This window comes from Notamacropus eugenii, chromosome 1, assembly GCF_028372415.1.
Source record: "Notamacropus eugenii isolate mMacEug1 chromosome 1, mMacEug1.pri_v2, whole genome shotgun sequence".
Taxonomy (NCBI): Eukaryota; Metazoa; Chordata; class Mammalia; order Diprotodontia; family Macropodidae; genus Notamacropus; species Notamacropus eugenii.
The window spans coordinates 240,472,559-240,493,115 of NC_092872.1; the positions used below are offsets into that span (position 1 = coordinate 240,472,559).

The following is a 20,557-nucleotide window of genomic DNA, read 5'->3' on the forward strand; positions in this document are numbered from 1 at the left end:
TTTTAGTTAGTTTAGTTCTAGAATGAACAAGTCATTGACTGTAGTTTCTCATGGGATTTTTTTTTTCTTATGATCTGGTACAAATGCCACGTTTTTGTTGGGGTTAGATATATGGGAGCTGGACACTGCCTTCAGGCAGGACTAGGCAGTCTAGAAGTTGCCTCTTGGACACTTTCTAGCTGGGTGACCCTGGGTAAGTTACTAGCCTGTCTCAGCCTTAGTTTCTTTGCTATAAAATAAACTTCATAATAACACCTACCTCACAGGTTTGTTTTGAAAATCAAATAATGAATGACCAGATGTAAACATATAAACATGTTTGTTTACAATTTTTATCATTATTATTATTTTTGCTCTAACAAGTCAGAAGTCTGAGTGTACACAGATCACTGATTTGGAAATGATTTTCACGTCTGTAACTAGTCATTTTCTGTTCAATTATAATCAGGATTTTTTATTTTGTAATGTCACGTCTCTCTACATAGAGTTGTATAGATAGCATAAGCCTTCTTTGTAATCTACAAGTCTATTGTCTCTTTTGTTATTCATAAATCATGTTTCTTAACATGCTTTTCCATCATTCTTCTTTGTGCCTGCCTTTATATTAAATCAGTGAGTATCACAGTATACAGTGATTTAATTTAGAGGGTCTCATTGAGTTTCTCATAAAGTTTCTCTGCCTCATCCTCTACTATAGATGTCATATAAAGTGTCGTCAGTTTCATGGTGATCTTTTTACAGATGCTTAACATAAGCTGTCATGATACAAGATGGTGCTGCCCATTAAGTAATGCTTCTTGTTGCATTTTGTTGCACCATAAAACCGACTCTCCTAGCTCCAAAAAGAGCCTGTGAACTTTCTTTCCATTTAGCTGCAATTTCTTTTTCTTTGAGTTTCATGTCAAGATCAATATGGGTTAATTCCAACATCAAAGTTAATGTTTATTGTCAATCTGAGAGCTCTGTGATTCTTAGTAGCCTCTGCCCCTTTTGTTGGCTTTTTTGCCATGATCACTGCAGGGGGCCATTTTGTGTCATGGATAACCATTACCAAAGAATTTAGTTCAAAGTGACTAAAGTACTGGGGATGAACTTCCTGGTACATAACAAAGCCTGACCTTAGATAGCAAGGCATCATCTTTTGCCAGGATCATATGGCATAGATTTTCAAGAAACCAGTTTCACTTTCACACCAAGATAAGGAATCAAAGTAGGACTTTGTGAAGAATGTTTTAACACCAGAGTAGAATTTTGTAAAGTGATTTCTTGAATGGAACACCTAAAGCAATAGAATGTCATATTTAAAATTTATCCATAGATTATACACTCATAATCATAGAACTTAGGGCTGAACATGACCTTAGGAAATCATCTAGTCTAGTACCATGCCTTTAATACAGGCTTGCACAACCTGTGACCCATAGGCCACTTAGGGTCCGTGGACATGCCAAAGGATTTCAGATGGCCTGTGAAAAATGTAGAGGATGTTTTCGTGAACTTTTTCATGGTCTACCCAAAATTCTTTGGCAGGCCCCAGGTTAATAAGATAGGCTTGTGTATTTTGTTGCTGAAGCAGCTGAGGCTAGATAACTTAAGTACTTACACAATCCATTGAATTAGTGGGAGAGGGGGAAGACCAGAACTCAGTCTGTTGACTCTTAATGCAATGTTCTATATGATACCATGAAATATAAAAATATTGTCTTTAGAAAAATATACATAAAGTTTATAGTTCCTTAGCTATTAGAGCTTAAAATATATTGGCATCTAGGATATTACCGGTTTTGATTCTGTTTTCCTATAGAAGGAAAACTCCTTTATTATCTTTTTTTTGGGAAGGGAGGCAATCAGAGTTAAGTGACTTGCCCAGGGTCACACAGTTAGTAAGTGTCTGGGATTGGATTTGAACTCACTCCTCCTGACTCCAGGGCCAGTACTCTATCCACTGTATCACCCAGCTGCCCCAAAAGTCCTTTATTATTTAGAAAATTCAGCCCATAATTCTCTTCCAAGTTCTTTCTGAACCCTATGAATGATTTTTGTCAAAAGCATGTGGAGAGAGAGAGAGAGAGAGAGAGAGAGCGCATTCCTACTTATGGGTGCTGACTTTTGGTGAGAGAGATCTACAAGACATAGACTCGCAGACTGCAGAATTTGAGAGCTGGAAAGGCCACCAACAGCTTTCTAGTCCAATTTTTACCCAAAAGGAACCCCCATACAACATACCTAACAAGTAGTTCTCTAGCCTCTGTATCAGAGCTAATAACTCAGCATTCTTTCCTGAGCATCCTTTAAGAACATGACTCCTATCTGCTTGGGGTAACTTTTCTGGGCTCTACCTCAAGACAGAGACTGCATGCAGTGGCTTTTCTAGGAGGCTGTATGATGTAATAGAGAAAGTGCTGGGCTAGGAGGCAGGAGACCTGCATGTCACCTTTTTTACTGACTCACTGTAGGATCGGAGGCAAGTCATTCAACCTCTCTGGGCTTCAGTTTTCTCGTCTATAGCTAAATTAATACCGTTCGCTTCTGGGGGGATTGTAGAATGGATGGATTTGAGATTTAAATAAAATAAGTGAGATGATGGTATGGTGAGGGAAAAGAAGTCTCTATATACATGGAGGATTGCTAAGGTCCCCAAAGAAGTCCAAGTTAAGGGAAAATAACTGACTGATGTGTCTCTGTTATAGGTGAGGTAAAGTCACAGTATCTGGGGAAGAAGGTGGGGTTTTAATGCATTCACAGTTTTCTGAGTCCTTGGTGGACACTCTGTTTTGAGATTGGGAGAAGAAGGGGATATGAGTTGCTAGGACAATACGCATTCTCTTCCTTCTTAGCTTGGCTCTGGCCCTACAAGGAGACAATCCGGAAATGTGCTCGTAGTTGGTCATCAGCCATCCGACTCATGGAGAAGAACCCACAGTTCACATTTGCCTGCTCTCAGGTAAGAGTAGGAAGATACCTGTAATTCCTGCTGTCATGGCCCTTTAGTGCTCTCTCTGGGAGTGAGCTTCAGTGTAGAAAAAGGTATTTGGGCTTTTGTTTCTGAGGACCTCCATGATGCAAACAGTGGGAGCTTCTAATCATAGTCTGAGTCATTGGTTGGAGGTATCATCGGCAGAATTCTGAGGCCTAAATCTTTTTTCAAAAGTTTTCAACCTTTACTCTTGAACCAAGACTAAAATGAACCCAAGAGTATAATTTATTGGGAATTTAGAAGGGAAGAATAAGAAGCAGCCTGTCCTAACTTAGGTAGGGCTTTTAGGTCCAAATTTGAGCCATGTTGAATCAGGATGGAGAGCTGGAGGAATGATGGATTCATTCTTCCTCTTGCTGAAGCTGACATTTCTGCCCTGTCCAGAGCTGAGGGGCAAAAAGCCTTTACAAGAGAGCTGTTAATATAGTTTGTTAATTCTCCATTCCCAGGCACAACAGTACGAGTGGGTGAAGAGGTACTACCCAAGCTTGTATGCCCAAGTCAAGGAGTACGTCCGGGTAGGACAGTTTATTCCAGTAGGTGGCACTTGGGTAGAGATGGTAAGAACTAGGCACTCTCCTGACTGGCACATACAGTTCTTTGCATCCTTCCTTCCTGATAGTACCCTTTCTTCCCACCTCCAGCATTTCTGAAGACACTTCTTGTGACAAGGACCCCTGAGGGCTGTCTGCTGGTTTCTGTCTGTCAGTCAGCTAGTCATTGCTTTCACCCTTGATGATAGTCAGAGGAATCACACTGTCTTCCTCAGCCAATTAAATTCTCCATTGGGATCTTTGGCCTTTCTTTCACCTTAACTAAATACTTTGTTGATTGGAATTGGATCATTAGGTTTAAGCTCTTACTGAGCATTTCCTGTTTGTTCCTCCCCATTACAGGTTAAACTATTGGGGACAGAGAGGAGAAGTAGATAAGTCTTTTTATTTGGGAAGCTTCCAGACTGATTAAGGAGATAAGACTCACACAGTCAGTCAACAAGCATTTATTGTACAACTCTTCAGTGCCAGGCACTGTTGTAGGCTGTGGAGGATACAAAGATAGAGACCTTGTCCCTGCTTTCAAGGAACTTACTTCCTGTTAGGAGGGATACCATGAACCTTGTGAAAGAATGACCCAAATTCAAAACTGGAAAGCCGCTGAAATTTGTTTCTGTTGCCTCTTACCTCCCCCTTTCTTCCCTGCCTTTTCAGTCCTTCATTTGTTCTCTTCCCTTTCCTTTCCAGTTCACCTTCCCAATTCTCTCAGGCTGTTTAGGCCGAGGTCATGAATTATTGAAGGATTCTTTTTTTCCAGTAGGGACTTGTAGAGAATAATGCCCTATTCTGAAGACAGGGAAGAGAGGCCTTTCTTAGTGCTTCACATATCATACCTTGAAGGCACTCACCTACTCTGACTATACACAAATCTGGCCTTGATCCCTGCTCTCAGGTTGCTTAGACTGTAGAGATATGTACAGTCCAGAACAAACACATTAAAAACAGGTTTAAAAACAGTCCTTGCCATCCACTCATCAATGTCTCATAGATTCCATCAGTCCCTTAGGCGAAGAGTAAATGAAACTCAGAATTGTCTTTGCTGAGTAGTGATATTCCATTTAGCAAACATTAAGTTCCTGCTGTGTACAGAGTACTGTGCTAGCTGTTAGGAAAGGTGTAAAGTTTAGATAATACATGGTACCTACATTCTTGGAACATCTAGCCTTGTAGGTAGATACAGATAGTTGTGATACATAACATTATATGATTAAGTGCATTTTGTTAAGTTGTTTCAGTTGTATTCAACTCTTTGTGACTTCATTTGGGGTTTTCTTGGCAAACATGCTGGAGTGGTTTGCCATTTCCTTCTGCAGCATATTTTACAGATGAGGAAAATGAGGCTGACAGGGTTAAGTGACTTACCTAGGGTCTTGCATCTGGGAAGTATACAAAGGTAGAATCAAACTCAGGTCTTCCTGACTCCAAGCCCAGCATTCTATCTGCTACACCACCTAGCTGCCCCTATAAGTGCATTAGAAAATTGCAAAACAAAATGCTGTGTAAGAATATAAAGGTACAGTCGAAGAGATCAGAGATAGCTACCTAGGGGAGGTAACATTTGAGCTCTAAAGCAATGGTGGAGATTTAATAAATGGGAAGGGAGGGCATTCCAGGCACTGAAAGATGCATAGACTGTTCAGAGTCTACTTATTAGTTCATTTGAGCTCAAGGATAGTAATCTTGACATTGGAGAGTCATCATACTACCAGATTATGAAGGGCTTTGAATACTAGGCAAGACAGCAGAACATATTCAGGAGAAAATAGGGAGTTACTGCAGGTTTTTGAGTAGAAGAACACCATGACTAGGCCTTATTGTATAAGAAAGGTTATTCTCTAATGACCTGAAGGGCCAGTTGGAGTTGGACAAAGACCTGTTAGAAGGCCAATGTAGCGGCAGCCCATGTAAGTGGTAATGGAGGCCTGTGCTAGGGCGGAGCTATGAGGACAGTCAGGAAGATGCCAATAAAAGATGTGGAGGTGAAGTTGGTAGGATTTGGTATTGCTGGGTAGTGATGTATCTCAGACAGAGGGCATGAAATACAAAGGAGGAATGGGTTTGGAAAGGAGATAATGAACATAGATTAGTTTTGTTGTAGAGTTTAAAATAGGACACCCACCCAGAGACATGGGTCTGCAGATTAGGAGACACATTAGGGAGTTGTCTGTGTAGAGGTGGAAATTGAAGTCACAGGAGTAGACGTAAAGAAAGCCAGAGACTGTGGGGTGACTCTTGCCTACTCAGGATGGGAACCTTCCCAGTGGAGAGTCCATGGTGAGACAGTTCCTTCAAGGACAGAACTTCTTTCTTCAGGAATTTGGGAAAGTGTGCTCTGAGGTAAGTCCTACCCCATCCATTCTCCCTCTGCACCTGGGCTCCATCCCCATTCCCTTTCTTGGTGACACTGGGCACAGGGCTGCCCAAACAAGCCTGCATCTCATCGGCAAGCCAGGGATGTGCTAAGTGTGGGAGAGCAACGACCCTGCTTGGTAGAGAGACAGAAACTAACAAACTCTCGTTCTTCACAGTTCTGGCTTCCAGACACATTTGGATATTCGGCCCAACTCCCCCAGATCATGCGTGGCTGTGGTATCCAGCGCTTCCTGACGCAGAAGCTGAGCTGGAACTTGGTGAACTCCTTCCCTGTTAGTGAGAAGGACTTTTGGGGGGAAGTGTGCACAGTGGCTCCCAGAGAACTTGGCTAGCTGTTTTTTCTGGGGAATAGAAGGGCCAGCTCAGTCATCACAGAACCTTTACCCAGAGTTGAAAGAAATCTCCTTGAAGAAATCCCCACCCCTCCCTCCAGGCAGGTAAGGTGTCAGGATCAGCATTTGCAGATGTGGAAGCAGAGTCAGAGGCGAAGCCCAGACTCCAGCTTGTAGTTCTCATAGTGCACTACCTCTGGGAATAGCCCCCTTCTCTTTCCTCCAAGGCTGATTACCCCCAGTGGGCTCAGTTGAGGATGGCTGTGACTCAGTAGGATATCCTTGCTTACTCCCTAGGCCATGACCTTTCTCCTTGCCTTGCCAAATGTTCTTACCCACCCACTCTGAAGCCAGAACCCATGGGGCCTATCTTTCATCCACCCTCTATATTCTCTGCACTGATTTTCCCCTCCCTGTTTGTCTCCCTACTCTGTCCTGACAGCATCATACCTTCTTCTGGAAAGGAATTGATGGTTCCCGGGTATTGGCCCACTTTCCTCCTGGTGATTCTTATGGGATGGAAGGCCGTGTTGAAGAGGTGAGCCTGGGAATGTGGATGTAGGGAATGAGGAGGTCAGTACAAACTAGTGTTTGGGTGGGAAAAGGGGATAGTGGATTGGCTTTTTAGGGTATCTCTGTCCCTGGGTTAGGCTTGGGTGTGATATATTTGGGGTGTAATGACTTCCTCCAGGTGCTGAAAACCATGAACAACAACAAAGACAAGGGGAGGGTGAACCACAGTGCCTTCCTCTATGGGTTTGGAGATGGGGGTGGTGGCCCCACCCAGACCATGCTAGACCGGCTGGAACGAATGAAAGATACAGATGGACTGCCCAGGTCAGAGACCCTGTTCCCTGTCCTTTTCTCCCCTTTCCTCTCAGCACTCTCATGCCAGGCTTTTCTCATCTTGGCTTTGAAGAGAAAGACTGAGAACCCAACCAAAGGAAAAAACTGTTGTTCCAAAAGCATTATTACTAGAATCCCACTTTGATGAAGAGGAGATTCTGGACCTTTGCTTGGCTAGGATAGGTAGAGTGAGAATCACTCTGAAATGTGACACATGCTTACTGGTCAACTTGTTCTTGCCTAGTGGGAGGGAGCTGGACAAGATGAACCCCTTCATATCCTTTCCAGTTTGAGGCTTCATGAATCTACTGAAGCCTAGGCACTTGCTTTTCTCCCAGCTCTCCTTTTTGTCATCTTTCCATAGGGTGTATTTCTCTACACCAGACCGATTTTTCTCATTACTGGAGAGGGACACGGGACAGCTTTGCACTTGGGTAGGGGAATTGTTCCTGGAACTTCACAACGGCACCTATACCACCAATGCCCAAGTAAGCCATTTCTAGTAAGGGAATTTGGAAAGGAATCCTTCCTTCCCCTTGTTCCTCTCGCCTTACATAGGGAGCTCACAATCTAGTTGGGGAGAAAAGAGGGACAGTGTTACAAGACAGTGTAGAATCAAGCATTAGACTTTGTTGTCAGGCTTCAAATATGTAGAAACTGAGAGGAGATGAAATCAGTGTGCCTCAAAAGTGCCTCAAAGGGACAGTCATGTGAGAATTCCTGGAGGAAGGGAGACTTGGTTTGGACACTGAAAAGGGAGTAGGATTTGGATAGGAGAGGAGCAAGAAAGGGCCTTCCAGGTGGGCGAGGGGCATTAGGAAAGGTGGAGGGGCAGAGACCATCAGATGGTAGCAAGCGTTCATTAAGATACTTGTGTGCCAGGTGCTGGACTAAGCAATGAGGATACAAAGAGAAGGTAAAAACCAACTCCTGCCCTCAAGGAGCTTCTGTTGTAATGAGGGGACAGCATGTTTGAACCCTCATATGAAGTGACTGCAGAGTAGATGGAAGGGGATCTGAGAGGACCAGAAGAGGCCCCCTGTGGAAGGCAGGATTGAGGGGAGTCTGAGAGGTGGAGGCTGAGAGAGACATCACTCTAGTCTTGGGGAACAGCCAGCACAGCGGTGGTGAGAGGCAAGCCGGCTTCACACATGGACAGCTGGCCTCAGGTCCTGCCTCTGAAACCCACCTGCTGTCTGCCTCTGGGCAGGTGGCTGAACCTCTTTAGGTCCCCCTTTGCTCATATGGGTTCCCAGGTCCCTTCCAGCTGCAACTCTGTGATCCTTGGAGGGCAAGGCTTGTGTTCAAGAAACAGCTGAATCCTAGAGTGCATGTAGAGGACTAGACTGTCAGAAGATTGGAAACATAGGAAGGGGTCAACTTGTCAAACAAATATGGTGTATTCCAGGTTCTGTGAGAGAGGGCCATATGTCAAGTTTTATAAGTCTTGTTCTTCTACTACTCCAAAAGGTTTGTGATGTAATTACTGTATGTATTCCTTCCATTTCTTAGTAAATAGTAAACCATTCATTTTCTGAGATTTAAACCTTGTGATGGTGAACCTTTCCAAACTTAAAATTGTCACATTTTATCCAGGTCACAATGAGACATCAGAGTAACACTTAAGGGTGAAGGATGGATGTATATCATAGAATTATAGAGTTGAAGTCTGCAAAATATAGTCATGAGGGAAATAAGACTGGAAAGGTCTGTATAGCTAGGTCATAGATGTTGAGGAGTTCAGATCTGATCCCATGTGAGTGATGAAACTTTGAAGGTTTTTGAGCATTGGAATATACCTTAGGAAGATGAGTGTGAAGTTGGGATGCAGAATTGTTGGAAGTGAGGAAAGACTCAAGACAGAGAGAGCCCAGCCAGGGTTCAGATGAGGGACTGGGGAGATGTGAGGGTCGTGGAGCACAGACTACAGTCTAGGGCTAGTCCATAAACTCCAGAGGTTTCCTTGGTCTTCTGACTCACTTTCCCCTACCTCACTTCATTCCTGCATTCAGATCAAGAAGGAAAACCGAGACTGTGAACAGATCCTGCATGATGTGGAACTCTTGAGCAGCCTAGCCTTGGCACGCAGTGAAACTTTCCAGTATCCTTCAGCTGAATTGCAGCATCTCTGGAGGTAAAAGGGTTTCCTGTCTGGGCCTTTCCCTAGGTGAGGCCAGAGCATCTGTGGCCAGGGTCTGAATGCGCTCTGCCTGTGGGCCATCTTGCTCTCCTATCATAGCATATTCCCCTTTCTTTTAACTGTCCATAAGAGATCATTTGAGAACCACCATGTTCCCATACAATGTTTTTTCAACCTCATCAGACTGGTATGGCTTCCACTATCCTGCTCTCAGATGGACTGTCCTCCTTTCTCCTCTAATGTCTACAGGCTTTTGCTCCTGAACCAGTTCCATGATGTGCTTCCTGGAAGCTGTATCCAGCAAGTGGTGGATGATGCTCTGAAGTACTATGGAGGTGAGAGAGGGCATGTCTATCTCCCTCCCTGAGAGCCTGCTGGCTCTTCCATTTCTAGTTCCAATTTTTCTCAGCTGTTATGTAGAGGTAATAATGCATTAGGAAGATGAGTATGGAATTGGGATGCAGAATGGATTGGAGTGAGGAGAGACTGGAGGCAGGGGAAGCAGTGTCCAGCTCTGGCCACCTCTCAGAGCTGGAGTGAGGCCTTCCAAGTGAGAAGCACCTCTGACATCACAATTGACTCTTCCTCTTATTTGATCTGGGAATTTAGACAAGGGCGTCCCTCACTCTGGGACTTTGTTTCTTCACTTATAAAATGAGACAGCTGGGCCAGATGGTAAATAGCAAAGGTCACTTCCAGATCCAGCAATCTGGAAACTCTTCATGGGCTGGCCTGTTATTTGAGGGCAAGGAGAAACTCAGAGGTCAGCATAATTTGTCTTATTTCACCTGTAAAATTGTCAGAGTACCAAGTGTGGAAAAAGAAAACAGATTAGGAAAGGAAGAGCTTGTGAAGGGGAGGGTGGGATGACTTAGGTTCTAGCCTGCCTGGAGCTGGGGCTGGACCAGCTGTCCATAACACAGCACATATCAAGTGCCCACCTTTAGGGTGGGAAGGGAGCAAGAGAAGCTTCAGATCGGTCTGGGATCAAGTAGCCAAGAGGAGGTGAGGCCTTGTTCAGCCTTTGAAAACGGGTAGGATTTGCATAAAGGGAGAGGGGAAGGAAGATGAGTCCAGGTGCAGTTTTTGGTATCTTGGGCCTGGGGAAGCCTGTGGATACCTTCTCAGAATCATTTTTGAATGTAAAAAAAGACATAGTATTACAAAGAAAATTGATTTAGCAAAATGTTTAAAAACCAGGTTCCCAGACCCAAGGTAAAGAGCCCCTGATTCAGAGGGGGTGTGAGCAAAGGCTGAGAGAAAGGAAGAGCAAAGTGCTTTTAGAAGGTCCGAGAGTCTCCTCTCGCCCAAGCAAAGCATTCCAGCCAAGAAGCCCGGGAGTTGTCTAAAATTTATGAAAGGAGGCTGAGACCTCTGGGTTCTGTGGTCACAAAAGGTTAAGTGATAGCAACTTTTATATATTTAAATGGTAGGGGTGGTAGCAGACAAGAAAGAGGAAAGACCAGTGGGAGCCAGCCTTCCTTAAAGGGGTGCTGTGGAACTGAACCCCCAGGCTCCATCACAGTCCTTCTTGGCCCTTGTGAGATGTGATGTAGATGTCGTTCTGTGCCTCCTTTCTCCAGAGATTCGAAAAAGTGGCTCCCGCCTTCTGAAAGCTGCAGTTTGGTCTCTGTGTGGCGGAGAGCCAGGCCCTCGAGATCTGAACCCACCACGCAACTTCCTCATCTTCAACACACTGTCCTGGGAGCGCACGGAGGTGGTGGCCCTGCCAGCAGCCAATGGCGCTGAAAACCTGGGTACATAGATGCTGTCCCTGACTTCTCCCTGTCCTCGTGTCCTCAAGTCAGGGCTAAAAGGGACCACTGAGAACACTTGGGTTTAGATGGCAAAAACATTCCTGCCTGGAAGCTTAAAGGTGAATGGGGGCTAGTGAGCAAAGAAGAAGAGAGTTGGCTCCTTCTGAACTTCAGCATGGAAAGCAGCCAACTAGAACTGCAGTGGAGCTTTCCTGTCGACAAACTCAGGGCTGGGCATGTGGGCTCCACCCTCTGGAGCCTCCATTTGGATGGAGGGAGTTCCCAAGGGGAACACTGGGAATAGACAGGAGTAACCTGCACGTGGGTCAGGAGAGAAGTCCTGCCCTCTTCCCAGCAGTCATCCTCTGTCCTCCCTGGTCCCTGAATTCAGCTTCAGCTTGGGGGTCCTGGCCCTAAATTAGGGGTGAGGACAGTGACGAACAAAGAAAGGTCTCTAGAAGTACTAACTATTTTCCCTTCCTTTCCCGAGTCCAGTCCTGGTGACGGTGCCTAGTATGGGTTACACCCAAGCCCCATCTCCTGCCCTGCCTCCTCATGCTGTCCGAGTGGTGCAGGAGGTGAGTCATTCCCTGGAACTGGAGGTGAGAATGGGGGAGGGGGGAGTCAGGAGTATAGGCGGTTATCCTGTCTGAGACCCAGTATCGAGGGGTCTTTCCAGATCTGGAGAGTGCAGTCTCTCCTCTATCCCTGATTCAAGTCAGTGATAAAGTGATGAACAACACAGGACCATGGAACATCCTAGGACACTCCACTAGAGATTTTCCTCTGAGTTAACTTTGGCAGATATTTATTATGTGCAAAAACAATAAGTCCCTGTCCTCAGGGAGCTTATGTTCCAGTGAGGAGGCTACATTGTGTACACAGATACAGGCTAGTTCGAAAAGGGACAGGAGTGAGCATAGGAGGGAGGGGCTTCTGGGCAGAGCCAAGAAGGTGCCCCCAGTGGTGGGGGACAGGGGAGTAGGCTGTCAGGCCAGAAAGTAGACAGGGCCAGACTACAGAGAGCCTGGAATGCCAAGCCAAGGGGTGTAATGGGGAAACTGAAAAGAAAGGGCTTCATCAGGGGAGTCACAGATTCAGCTCAACTGAACAGGTTTTCTTGCCTACTGTGCTCAGGGCTCCGTGCTAAGCACACAGGATACCAGGAAACAAAACTTGCCCCCAAGAAGCTTATATTCTACTCAGTTGGCCTGGAGCTGTCCTGATTAACTGTTGTTTGGATCTGATCATTCAGTCAGCTCCATATCCACCCAGCTATATTGTCATCTAGCCTATATCTACACATTTGATACAAAAGCATAGCTTGAGAAACTTTATCAGTCTCTTTGCTACATGGCACAGTGGAAAGAATACTGACTCTAACTGGTTTGAGGACCTGGGTTCAAATCTTCTCTGATGCTTACTATTTGTGTAACCTTGGACAGGTCACCACCTAACTCTGCCTCAGTTTCCTCATCTGTAAAGTGAGGGGTTCCCTGCAGCACTGGATCTATGACCCTATAAATCATGTAAAAGGAAGTGAACTTAGTGAAGCCTTAGATTTTGTGAGGATTAGAAATCAGGTTCACTACAGTTTTTCACCTCCCTTTTCCTTTTTTTTTTTGAACTTTTCAGTGACAGTTGCCCTTCTCCAGTCCTGTAGCATCAGTCTTATTCTTCACAGACTTTCAGAGATCACTGCCAGTGGTTCAGTAATCACTTTTGTCAGTTTTTTCTTTACCCTAGGATGTCGTTCATCTGAGGCCAGTGACCTAAACTCATTGAGGGAAGCTAGTAGCTATCTGATCCCCTTTTTGCTTGGAACGGACTTCCTTTCTCCACTAACCACTTTTGTTCTCATCTTTCTAATCTAAAGATCATTTTCCATGAAAGAGAAAAAATAACCCAAAAGTAACATAAGAGTCAACTAGTCCTTGTCTATCATGCCATCCATCACCACGATGCCAACCCCTGCAGACTTGGGTCTCATCCTTCTCTCTTGCTCCTTTCCCTCCTAAACATAAATCTAAAATGCCCTTCTTATCACTCTTGGCTTTTGTCACCAGCGTCAGCTTCTTCTGACCTTTTGCCCTCCTGAGACAATGCCACGATACACCTACCTGCAAGAACTTTACATGCCTTTTGGGTCAACTTACCGTACAAAATATCAGGCCTATTCTTTTGCTGAATTCTTTGAAACTTAACCTCATTTGTCCTATTGCAGTGTGTGTCACACTATTGACTGCCTTCTCCTTTTCTATCATGAACTCTGTGATGGAACAGTCATGTCACAGGATTGCAGGATTATGAATTTAGAGTCTTTGGTCAGAACCAAGGTGGAAAAGAGCAGTTTCCCTTGTTGCCTCTTCACTGATATAGGTCACAATTTGATCCATTGCTTTTGGCACAGAGAGCCTTCTTGTTATAGTATCATTCTTCTGTGCTAGGTTCCCCTGTATGTGGGTTCTCCCCAGATTTCTCCCTGCATTCCTTCTTCAGTTCCTGTGATTTTTATGCCCCTAAAACATCCTCACTTCTCTCTTCTCCCTCGCCCTTCCCATCTGCACAGGCTGACGGCTCCGTGACGCTGGAGAATGGCATTATCCGAGCACATCTGGACTCCATGGGCCATTTAAACTCCTTGGTTTTGGTTTCCTCCGACAGGTACCTTTGGCTCTCCATTTCCCTTCCTCTGGGTTGGCTGACTATGCCTATTGGATCCCAGCCTGGAGTTGGGCAGAGGCAGGAAAGCTCCACCCCCACTTTCATCATTACAAGAGAACTTCCTACTGATTGGATCCCCACGCCCCTTATCCCCATGAGAAGGAGGAGCTAATCAGAGTTTTATTAATTTTATTAATCCCAATAGGAAATTAAAATAGTATTGGAGAGAAGAGAGGAGAAGAGAGAGCCAGAATTTGCCTAGAGAAATCAGGGCTTCAGAGGCCTCTCCCTCCACCATTGCTAGCTTTGTCCAACAGGGTGTAGTGGCCCTTGGGGCAGCCCCCTCCTTCTTGAATCATGTCATGAAAAGACATTAGATTTTTGGGTATTGTGGAAAGAACATAGGCCTTGGAGTTAGAAAACCTGTGTGCAAGTCCTGGCTTTGCCACATAATAATACTCTGTTACCATGGATGGGTCATCATGAGGGATGTGCTTGGTAAAACTTTAGAGTCTGTAGAAATGAATTTTTCTTTCTTTTTTTCTTCCTCTCCTTCTCTGCATCCACCCTCCCACCCCTTATAGCTCTCGAGGTACAGTGACTTAGCCCTTCTTTCCATTCTATTCAGGGAAACCATCCCCCGAGGTGTCTTTGGCAATCAGTTTGTGATGTTTGATGATGTTCCTTTGTACTGGGATGCCTGGGATGTGATGGATTATCATCTGGAGTCCCGGTAAGATATATTGTAGGACAGGGCCTGTCCTACACCTCAGTCCTTGCACTTAGTCTGTGGTCACAGCCTTGCTGCACCCCTCCCCACTACAGAATTCTGAATTTGGGGATTTTACTGGTTCTTGACTCCCTGTGACCCCTTCTTCCTTGCAGGAAGCCAGTTACAAAGCTTGACCAAGCCCTTGAGGTGGGAATGCCCGGAGGCCTTCGAGGCAGTGTCCATTTCTCTTTGCAACTCAGTAACCGAAGCATCCTGACACAAGAGATTGTGCTGGATGCTGCCTGTCCATATCTCCAGTTTCACACTGAGGTACTGATGGGGGTCCTTGGACTGGGGGCAGGACACCAAGTCTGAGGCCCTGTCAAGAGCTCTTCATGGTGGGGAGGAGGGCAAGCATTTCCCAGAGGGAGTCACAGGACTAAGGAGGGTCAGTTGTCTTCACTCCCGCCATCATATATTGTTCCACAGGTGGACTGGTATGAGTCTCACAAGTTCTTAAAGGTGGAATTCCCTGTCTGGGCCCAGACCACCAATGCCTCCTACGAGATCCAGTTTGGGCATATACAGAGACCTACACATTATAATACCTCTTGGGACTGGGCTCGATATGAGGTGGGTTGGGGAAGTGAAGGACTGGAGGAATAATTAATTCAGGGTCTGGGGTGGAAAACAGGGCATAGAGACCTGGAAGAGGAGGGTGCTAGTAGCAGGAAGGGGACCTGGAAAAGGCTGGTGCAGATTTGTCTTCCCCAACTCCCAAGGTCTGGGCCCATCGGTGGATGGATGTGTCAGAGCATGGCTTTGGGATGGCGCTTCTCAACAACAGCAAGTATGGGGCCTCTGTGCGGAGCAACATCCTCAGCCTGTCCCTGTAAGTCAGAGAGGGAGGAGCCGGAAGAATGGGGAGGGATGGGGGAAGGGTGGAGGGAGCTGCAGGGGGAAGGGTCGGGGAGGGCCCTGTCCAGACTCCTCCTCTAGTTTGGAGCCTCACTTTCTCTCTAGACAAAATTGGCCTTTGCAGGAAAGGCTCCATGAGTTGAGGAGTTGGGATTCTTTTCCTTCTCCCCTCTCTGGTAGGAGGTGGGGAGTGGGTGGGAGGGCTCGTCACTCCCAGGGAGTGACACTCTAGTTGCAGTCTCCCCTTCTCCACAGCTTACGGGCACCTAAGTCCCCTGATGCCACTGCAGACATGGGTCACCATCAGTTCACCTATGCGATAATGCCACACATGGGTGAGTGCGTAGGTACTAAATGCGCTCCCTCTTTTCTCCCCAAATCCCTCCCATTTCACATGTCCTTGGGACAGGGACCTACATCTAGATCTGACCCTGCCATATCATCTGGAACATTCAAGTCTCTTTTCTTCTTAAGGAGCCAGGTTCTTCATCTCTAAAGTAAGGGTAGCCACACTTGCCCTGCCTGATCTCATAATAAAAAAGGAGAGGATGGGTAGGAAAGCTCTTGAAAAATGCTAAGTATTCTATAGACATGAATGATTTAAGTGAATTGAGGAGGAAAGGGTCAGACAGTGGTGTTGATGTACCTCTGAGCAGGGCCGAGCTGAGAGGGACAGGGGATTCCTAGATTTTCCTCCCCACATCAGACTTCTGTAACTGCCATTCTTGGGGGCATGTATTATTCCGTAGGAACATTCCAGGATTCTGGAGTCATCCAGGCTGCCTACAACCTCAACTTCCCCCTACATGTTATACCCACTGGACCAGCCCTCTACCGGTCTTGGAGTGGTTTCTCAGTCTCATCATCTGCTGTGGTGCTAGAGACTGTTAAACAGGCAAGTAGATGTTGCTCAAGCTCACTGTTTCCCCCATCTCCAGGGGAAAAGGGCCAAGGGGTCCGAGGTAAGGGGGTGGCCAGGAAGAATTCAATCCAGAGAAGAAAACTTTGGCTCCCCCATCCCCCAGCCTTTCATCTCATACCAGGCTGCTGAGTTTGGAGTCAGGCTTATAGCCTTGGTTATGTCACCATCCTGTTCAGTCTCCGCTTCCCAGTCTGTATGTGAGGTTTAAGGGATTGCTTCTTTGCTTGAGATCCCTGAGGACTGGAATAGGCCTGGCCATCCTTCTTCTCTCTCTTCCCCCAGGCAGAGGCTGGAGCCCACCCTTATACCCTAGTACTGAGATTGTATGAGGCATACGGCAGCCATGTAGACTTGTGGCTCCAGACACCACTCCCTGTACAGGAAGCTGTCATGTAAGTGTGTTGATCTGGGGGACAGGACACACCAAGACCAAATCCCCCAAGTGGTCTCATTTCCCTCCCTTCTCCTTCTAGTTGTGATCTTCTGGAACGCCCTGACCCTCGGCAGCGCTTGACTGTAGAGAGCTCCCGCCTAAAGCTTTCCTTCTCCCCCTTCCAAGTGGTTACTGTACTCCTTGTGCTGCAGTCCCCACACCCCTGATCAAGAGAAAGGACCAGCACCTTAGGCCTCATCACCCTGACATTCCTGGTCCCAAGACCTCCCACCAGTGGGAGCCCCCACCATGATCCCAAACACTTCCATCTTGGTCCCATCTAAGCATCACGCTCCCAAATCCCTCTGCCCTGATACATTTGCCAAGGGGGGCAGTACTGCCCCTTTGGGATTCAGGGGGAAGCCAGATGGGCCTCCTGTCTAGCTCCTGGGGCAGTGCCACATCTCAGGAGCACAAACATCTGTGGAAGGCTGGAGGATATGGGATGGACTGAAGCCCTGAAGAGTAAATCTACCCAGGAGATCTAGTGCCCCTGACTCGGCTCTCCCACTCTCAGCCTCCAGCTCTTCCTGAGGAATGCCAAGGAGCCATGGGGTGAGAGCTCACCTCAGCCTTACTACACCTCAAAGACTACTACTGTTGTCTCCTTTGTCCTTTTCTTCCTTTCATTGACCTTGGCCCTAGTAGCTGGTTTCTGATATACTGGATAGTGGACACATTTCAATCAACCCAATAAATATTTTCATTAGCCAGCACCATTTCCATTTCTCTTGGCTCTCTCTCTAGCTTGGTAATCTCCCTTAAGCCTCGTGACCCATCCTCAGGAGTCTAGGCCACTCTGTTGGGAAAGACTGTGTTCCCCAGGATGGCTGTGAGCATGTACTTTCTTGCCCCCTTTATGTCAAAGTAAATGGAGACTTCTCTTCAGGTTTGGCTGCTGCCTATAGGCCTGTAGATTGAAGTGGCTTGTAACCCGCAGATCTAGACAGGAGCATTAAGAGAGCAGTGGACAGAACTAGAAAATGACATTTAGTAGGGAGTCTTAGGACCCTAGAATGTTAGAATCAGAAGAGGGCCATTGTAGGAGAGCTCCTGGCTGCCTGCACTTGAGGAGTCTGAGGCCCCTGGCCCAGATGAACAGCACTGGAGGGGCCTCAAGGGACCTGGAGATGTGACTGCAGAGTCATAGCATTAAGAGGCAGTGGAGAACAGTGAAGGTGACCTAGGTATGGGGTAAGGCAAATTACACAGTTTTCTTTTTTTTTTTTTACCTTTAATTTTTTTTAAATTAATTTATTTAACTTTTAACATTCATTTTCACAAAATTTTGGGCTCCAAATTTTCTCCCCATTTGTCCCTTCCCCCCACCCCAAAACACCAAGCATTCTAATTGCCCCTATCACCAATCTGCCCTCTCTTCTATCATCCCTCCTTTCCCTTGTCCCCATCTTCTCTTTTGTCCTATAGGGCCAGATAACTTTCTATACCCCTTTACCTGCATTTCTTATTTCCTAGTAGCAAGAACACTACTCGACAGTTGATCCTAAAACTTTGAGTTCCAACTTCTCTTCATCCCTCCCTCCCCACCCATTCCTTTTGGAAGGCAAGCAATTCAATATAGGCCATATCTGTGTAGTTTTGCAAATGACTTCCATAATAGTCATGTTGTGTAAGACTAACTATATTTCCCTCCATCCTATCCTGCCCCCCATTGCTTCTATTCTCTCTTTTGATCCTGTCCCTCCCCAAGAGTGTTGACTTCTAATTGCTCCCTCCTCCCATTGCCCTCCCTTCCATCATTCCCCCCACCCTGCTTATCTCCTTCTCCCCCACTTTCCTGTATTGTAAGATAGGGTTTCACACCAAAATGAGTGTGCATTTTATTCCTTCCTTTAGTCGAATGTGATGAGAGTAAACTTCATGTTTTTCTCTCACCTCCCATCTTTTTCCCTCCACTAAAAAGTCTTTTGCTTGCCTCTTTTATGAGAGATAATTTGCCCCATTCCATTTCTCCCTTTCTCCTCCTGATGTATTTCTCTCTCACCGCTTAATTTCATTTTTTTAAGATATGATCCCATCCTATTCAATTCAATCTGTGCTCTCTGTCTCTGTGTGTATGTGCGTGTGTGCATGTAATCCCACCAACTACCCAGATACTGAAAAGTTTCAAGAGTTACAAATATTTTGTTTCCATGTAGGAATGTAAACAGTTCAACTTTAGTAAGTCCCTTGTGACTTCTCTTTGCTGTTTACCTTTTCATACTTCTCTTCATTCTTGTATTTGAAAGTCAAATTTTCTTTTCAGCTCTGGTCTTTTCATCAAGAATGCTTGAAAGTCCCCAGTTTCATTGAAAGACCATTTTTTCCCCTGAAGTATTATACTCAGTTTTGCTGGGTAGGTGATTCTTGGTTTTAGTCCTAGTTCCTTTGACTTCTGGAATATGATATTCCACGCCCTTCGATCCCTTAATGTAGAAGCTGCTAGATCTTGTGTTATCCTGATTGTATTTCTACAATACTTGAATTGTTTCTTTCTAGCTGCTTGCAATATTTTCTCCTTGACCTGGGAACTCTGGAATTTGGCCACAATGTTCCTAGGAGTTTCTCTTTTTGGATCTCTTTCAAGTGGTGATCTGTGGATTCCTTGAATACTTATTTTGCCCTCTGGTTCTAGAATATCAGGGCAGTTTTCCTTGATAATTTCATGAAAGATGATGTCTAGGGTCTTTTTCTGATCATGGCTTTCAGGTAGTCCCATAATTTTTAAATTGTTTCTCCTGGATCTATTTTCCAGGTCAGTTGTTTTTCCAATGAGATATTTCACATTATCTTCCATTTTTTTCATTCTTTTGGTTTTGTTTTGTGATTTCTTGGTGTCTCACAAAGTCATTAGCCTCCATCTGTTCCATTCTAATTTTGAAAGAACTATTTTCTTCAGTGAGCTTTTGAACCTCCTTTTCCATTTGGCTAATTTTGCTTTTTAAAGCATTCTTCTCCTCATTGGCTTTTTGAACCTCTTTTGCCAATTGAGTTAGCCTATTTTTCAAGGTGTTACTCTCTTCAGCATTTTTTTGGGGTGTCCTTTAGCAAGGTGTTGACCTCCTTTTCATACTTTACTTGCATCTCTCTCATTTCTCTTCCCAGTTTTTCCTCCACCTCTCTAACTTGATTTTCAAAATCCTTTTTGAGCTCTTCCATGGCCTGAGCCTTTGGTATATTTATTTTGGATGTGTGGGATACAGAAGCCTTGACTTCTGTGTCTTTCCCTGATGGTAAGCATTGTTCTTCCTCATCAGAAAGGAAGGGAGGAATTATCTGTTCACCAAGAAAATAACCTTCTATAGTCTTATTTTTTTTCCCTCTTCTGGGCATTTTCCCAGCCAGTGACTTGACTTCTGAGTGTCCTCTCCACACCCACCTGGCCTCCAGATCCGCCCAGCCAGTGCTTGGAGTCTGAGATTCAAATGCTGCTTCCCAGCCTCAGGGCTTTGGGTGGGGATGGGGCTGCTAGTCAGCGTGAGATTAAGTTGAGATGCTCAGGTGGGGGCAGGACAACACCCATGGAAGAGTTGAGCTGTGGGTCAGGTGGAGAGGTTCCCTCCCCCTTGGGGTACAGTGGCAAAGAAGACAGTGTTGCTCCTTTATTGTCACTTCCATGGATAAAATGCTGTCGGCTCATATCATGCTGAACCATTTGTCAGAGCCAAAGATGTGTCAAACTGAGGCTGGCTGAGGGTTAATGACTTGCATGGGGTCACATTGCATATCTGATGCAGGATTGACACTCGGGTCTTCCTGACATGAAGTGCAGCTCTGTCTCCTGTGTCACTTAGATGAACCCAAGGGTTCCATCTAGCTCTGATATTTTAGAGTTAAGTTCTGAAGGGAAGATTGCTCTGTCTTTTTCTTCTTTCTGGTCCTTTTCCCCTAAACTATGAAAATATTTTGCCAACTTTCCAAGGAGATGT

At 45.6% G+C, this 20,557-nt stretch overlaps 1 protein-coding gene across 5 annotated transcripts in view; it reads left to right on the plus strand.

The window, feature by feature from the left end:
- MAN2C1 (mannosidase alpha class 2C member 1) overlaps positions 1-17,347 on the plus strand; it is a 40,942-nt gene extending 23,595 nt beyond the window's left edge. For 3 of the 5 annotated variants that reach the window (XM_072628302.1, XM_072628306.1, XM_072628305.1), the window contains 20 exons: positions 2,838-2,944; positions 3,427-3,537; positions 5,776-5,868; positions 6,060-6,176; positions 6,679-6,774; positions 6,928-7,073; positions 7,447-7,570; positions 9,095-9,216; positions 9,472-9,557; positions 10,806-10,979; positions 11,475-11,557; positions 13,549-13,643; positions 14,272-14,376; positions 14,529-14,685; positions 14,845-14,988; positions 15,138-15,247; positions 15,529-15,608; positions 16,023-16,172; positions 16,482-16,587; positions 16,669-17,347. In XM_072628302.1, coding sequence (XP_072484403.1) covers positions 2,838-2,944; positions 3,427-3,537; positions 5,776-5,868; positions 6,060-6,176; positions 6,679-6,774; positions 6,928-7,073; positions 7,447-7,570; positions 9,095-9,216; positions 9,472-9,557; positions 10,806-10,979; positions 11,475-11,557; positions 13,549-13,643; positions 14,272-14,376; positions 14,529-14,685; positions 14,845-14,988; positions 15,138-15,247; positions 15,529-15,608; positions 16,023-16,172; positions 16,482-16,587; positions 16,669-16,795 — 2,333 coding nt within the window. In that variant the 3' untranslated portion in view covers positions 16,796-17,347. The remainder of the gene's footprint in view (positions 1-2,837; positions 2,945-3,426; positions 3,538-5,775; positions 5,869-6,059; positions 6,177-6,678; positions 6,775-6,927; positions 7,074-7,446; positions 7,571-9,094; positions 9,217-9,471; positions 9,558-10,805; positions 10,980-11,474; positions 11,558-13,548; positions 13,644-14,271; positions 14,377-14,528; positions 14,686-14,844; positions 14,989-15,137; positions 15,248-15,528; positions 15,609-16,022; positions 16,173-16,481; positions 16,588-16,668) is intronic. The other 2 variants (XM_072628303.1, XM_072628304.1) reach the window with 2 other exon arrangements.
- Positions 17,348-20,557: the final 3,210 nt, after the last annotated feature.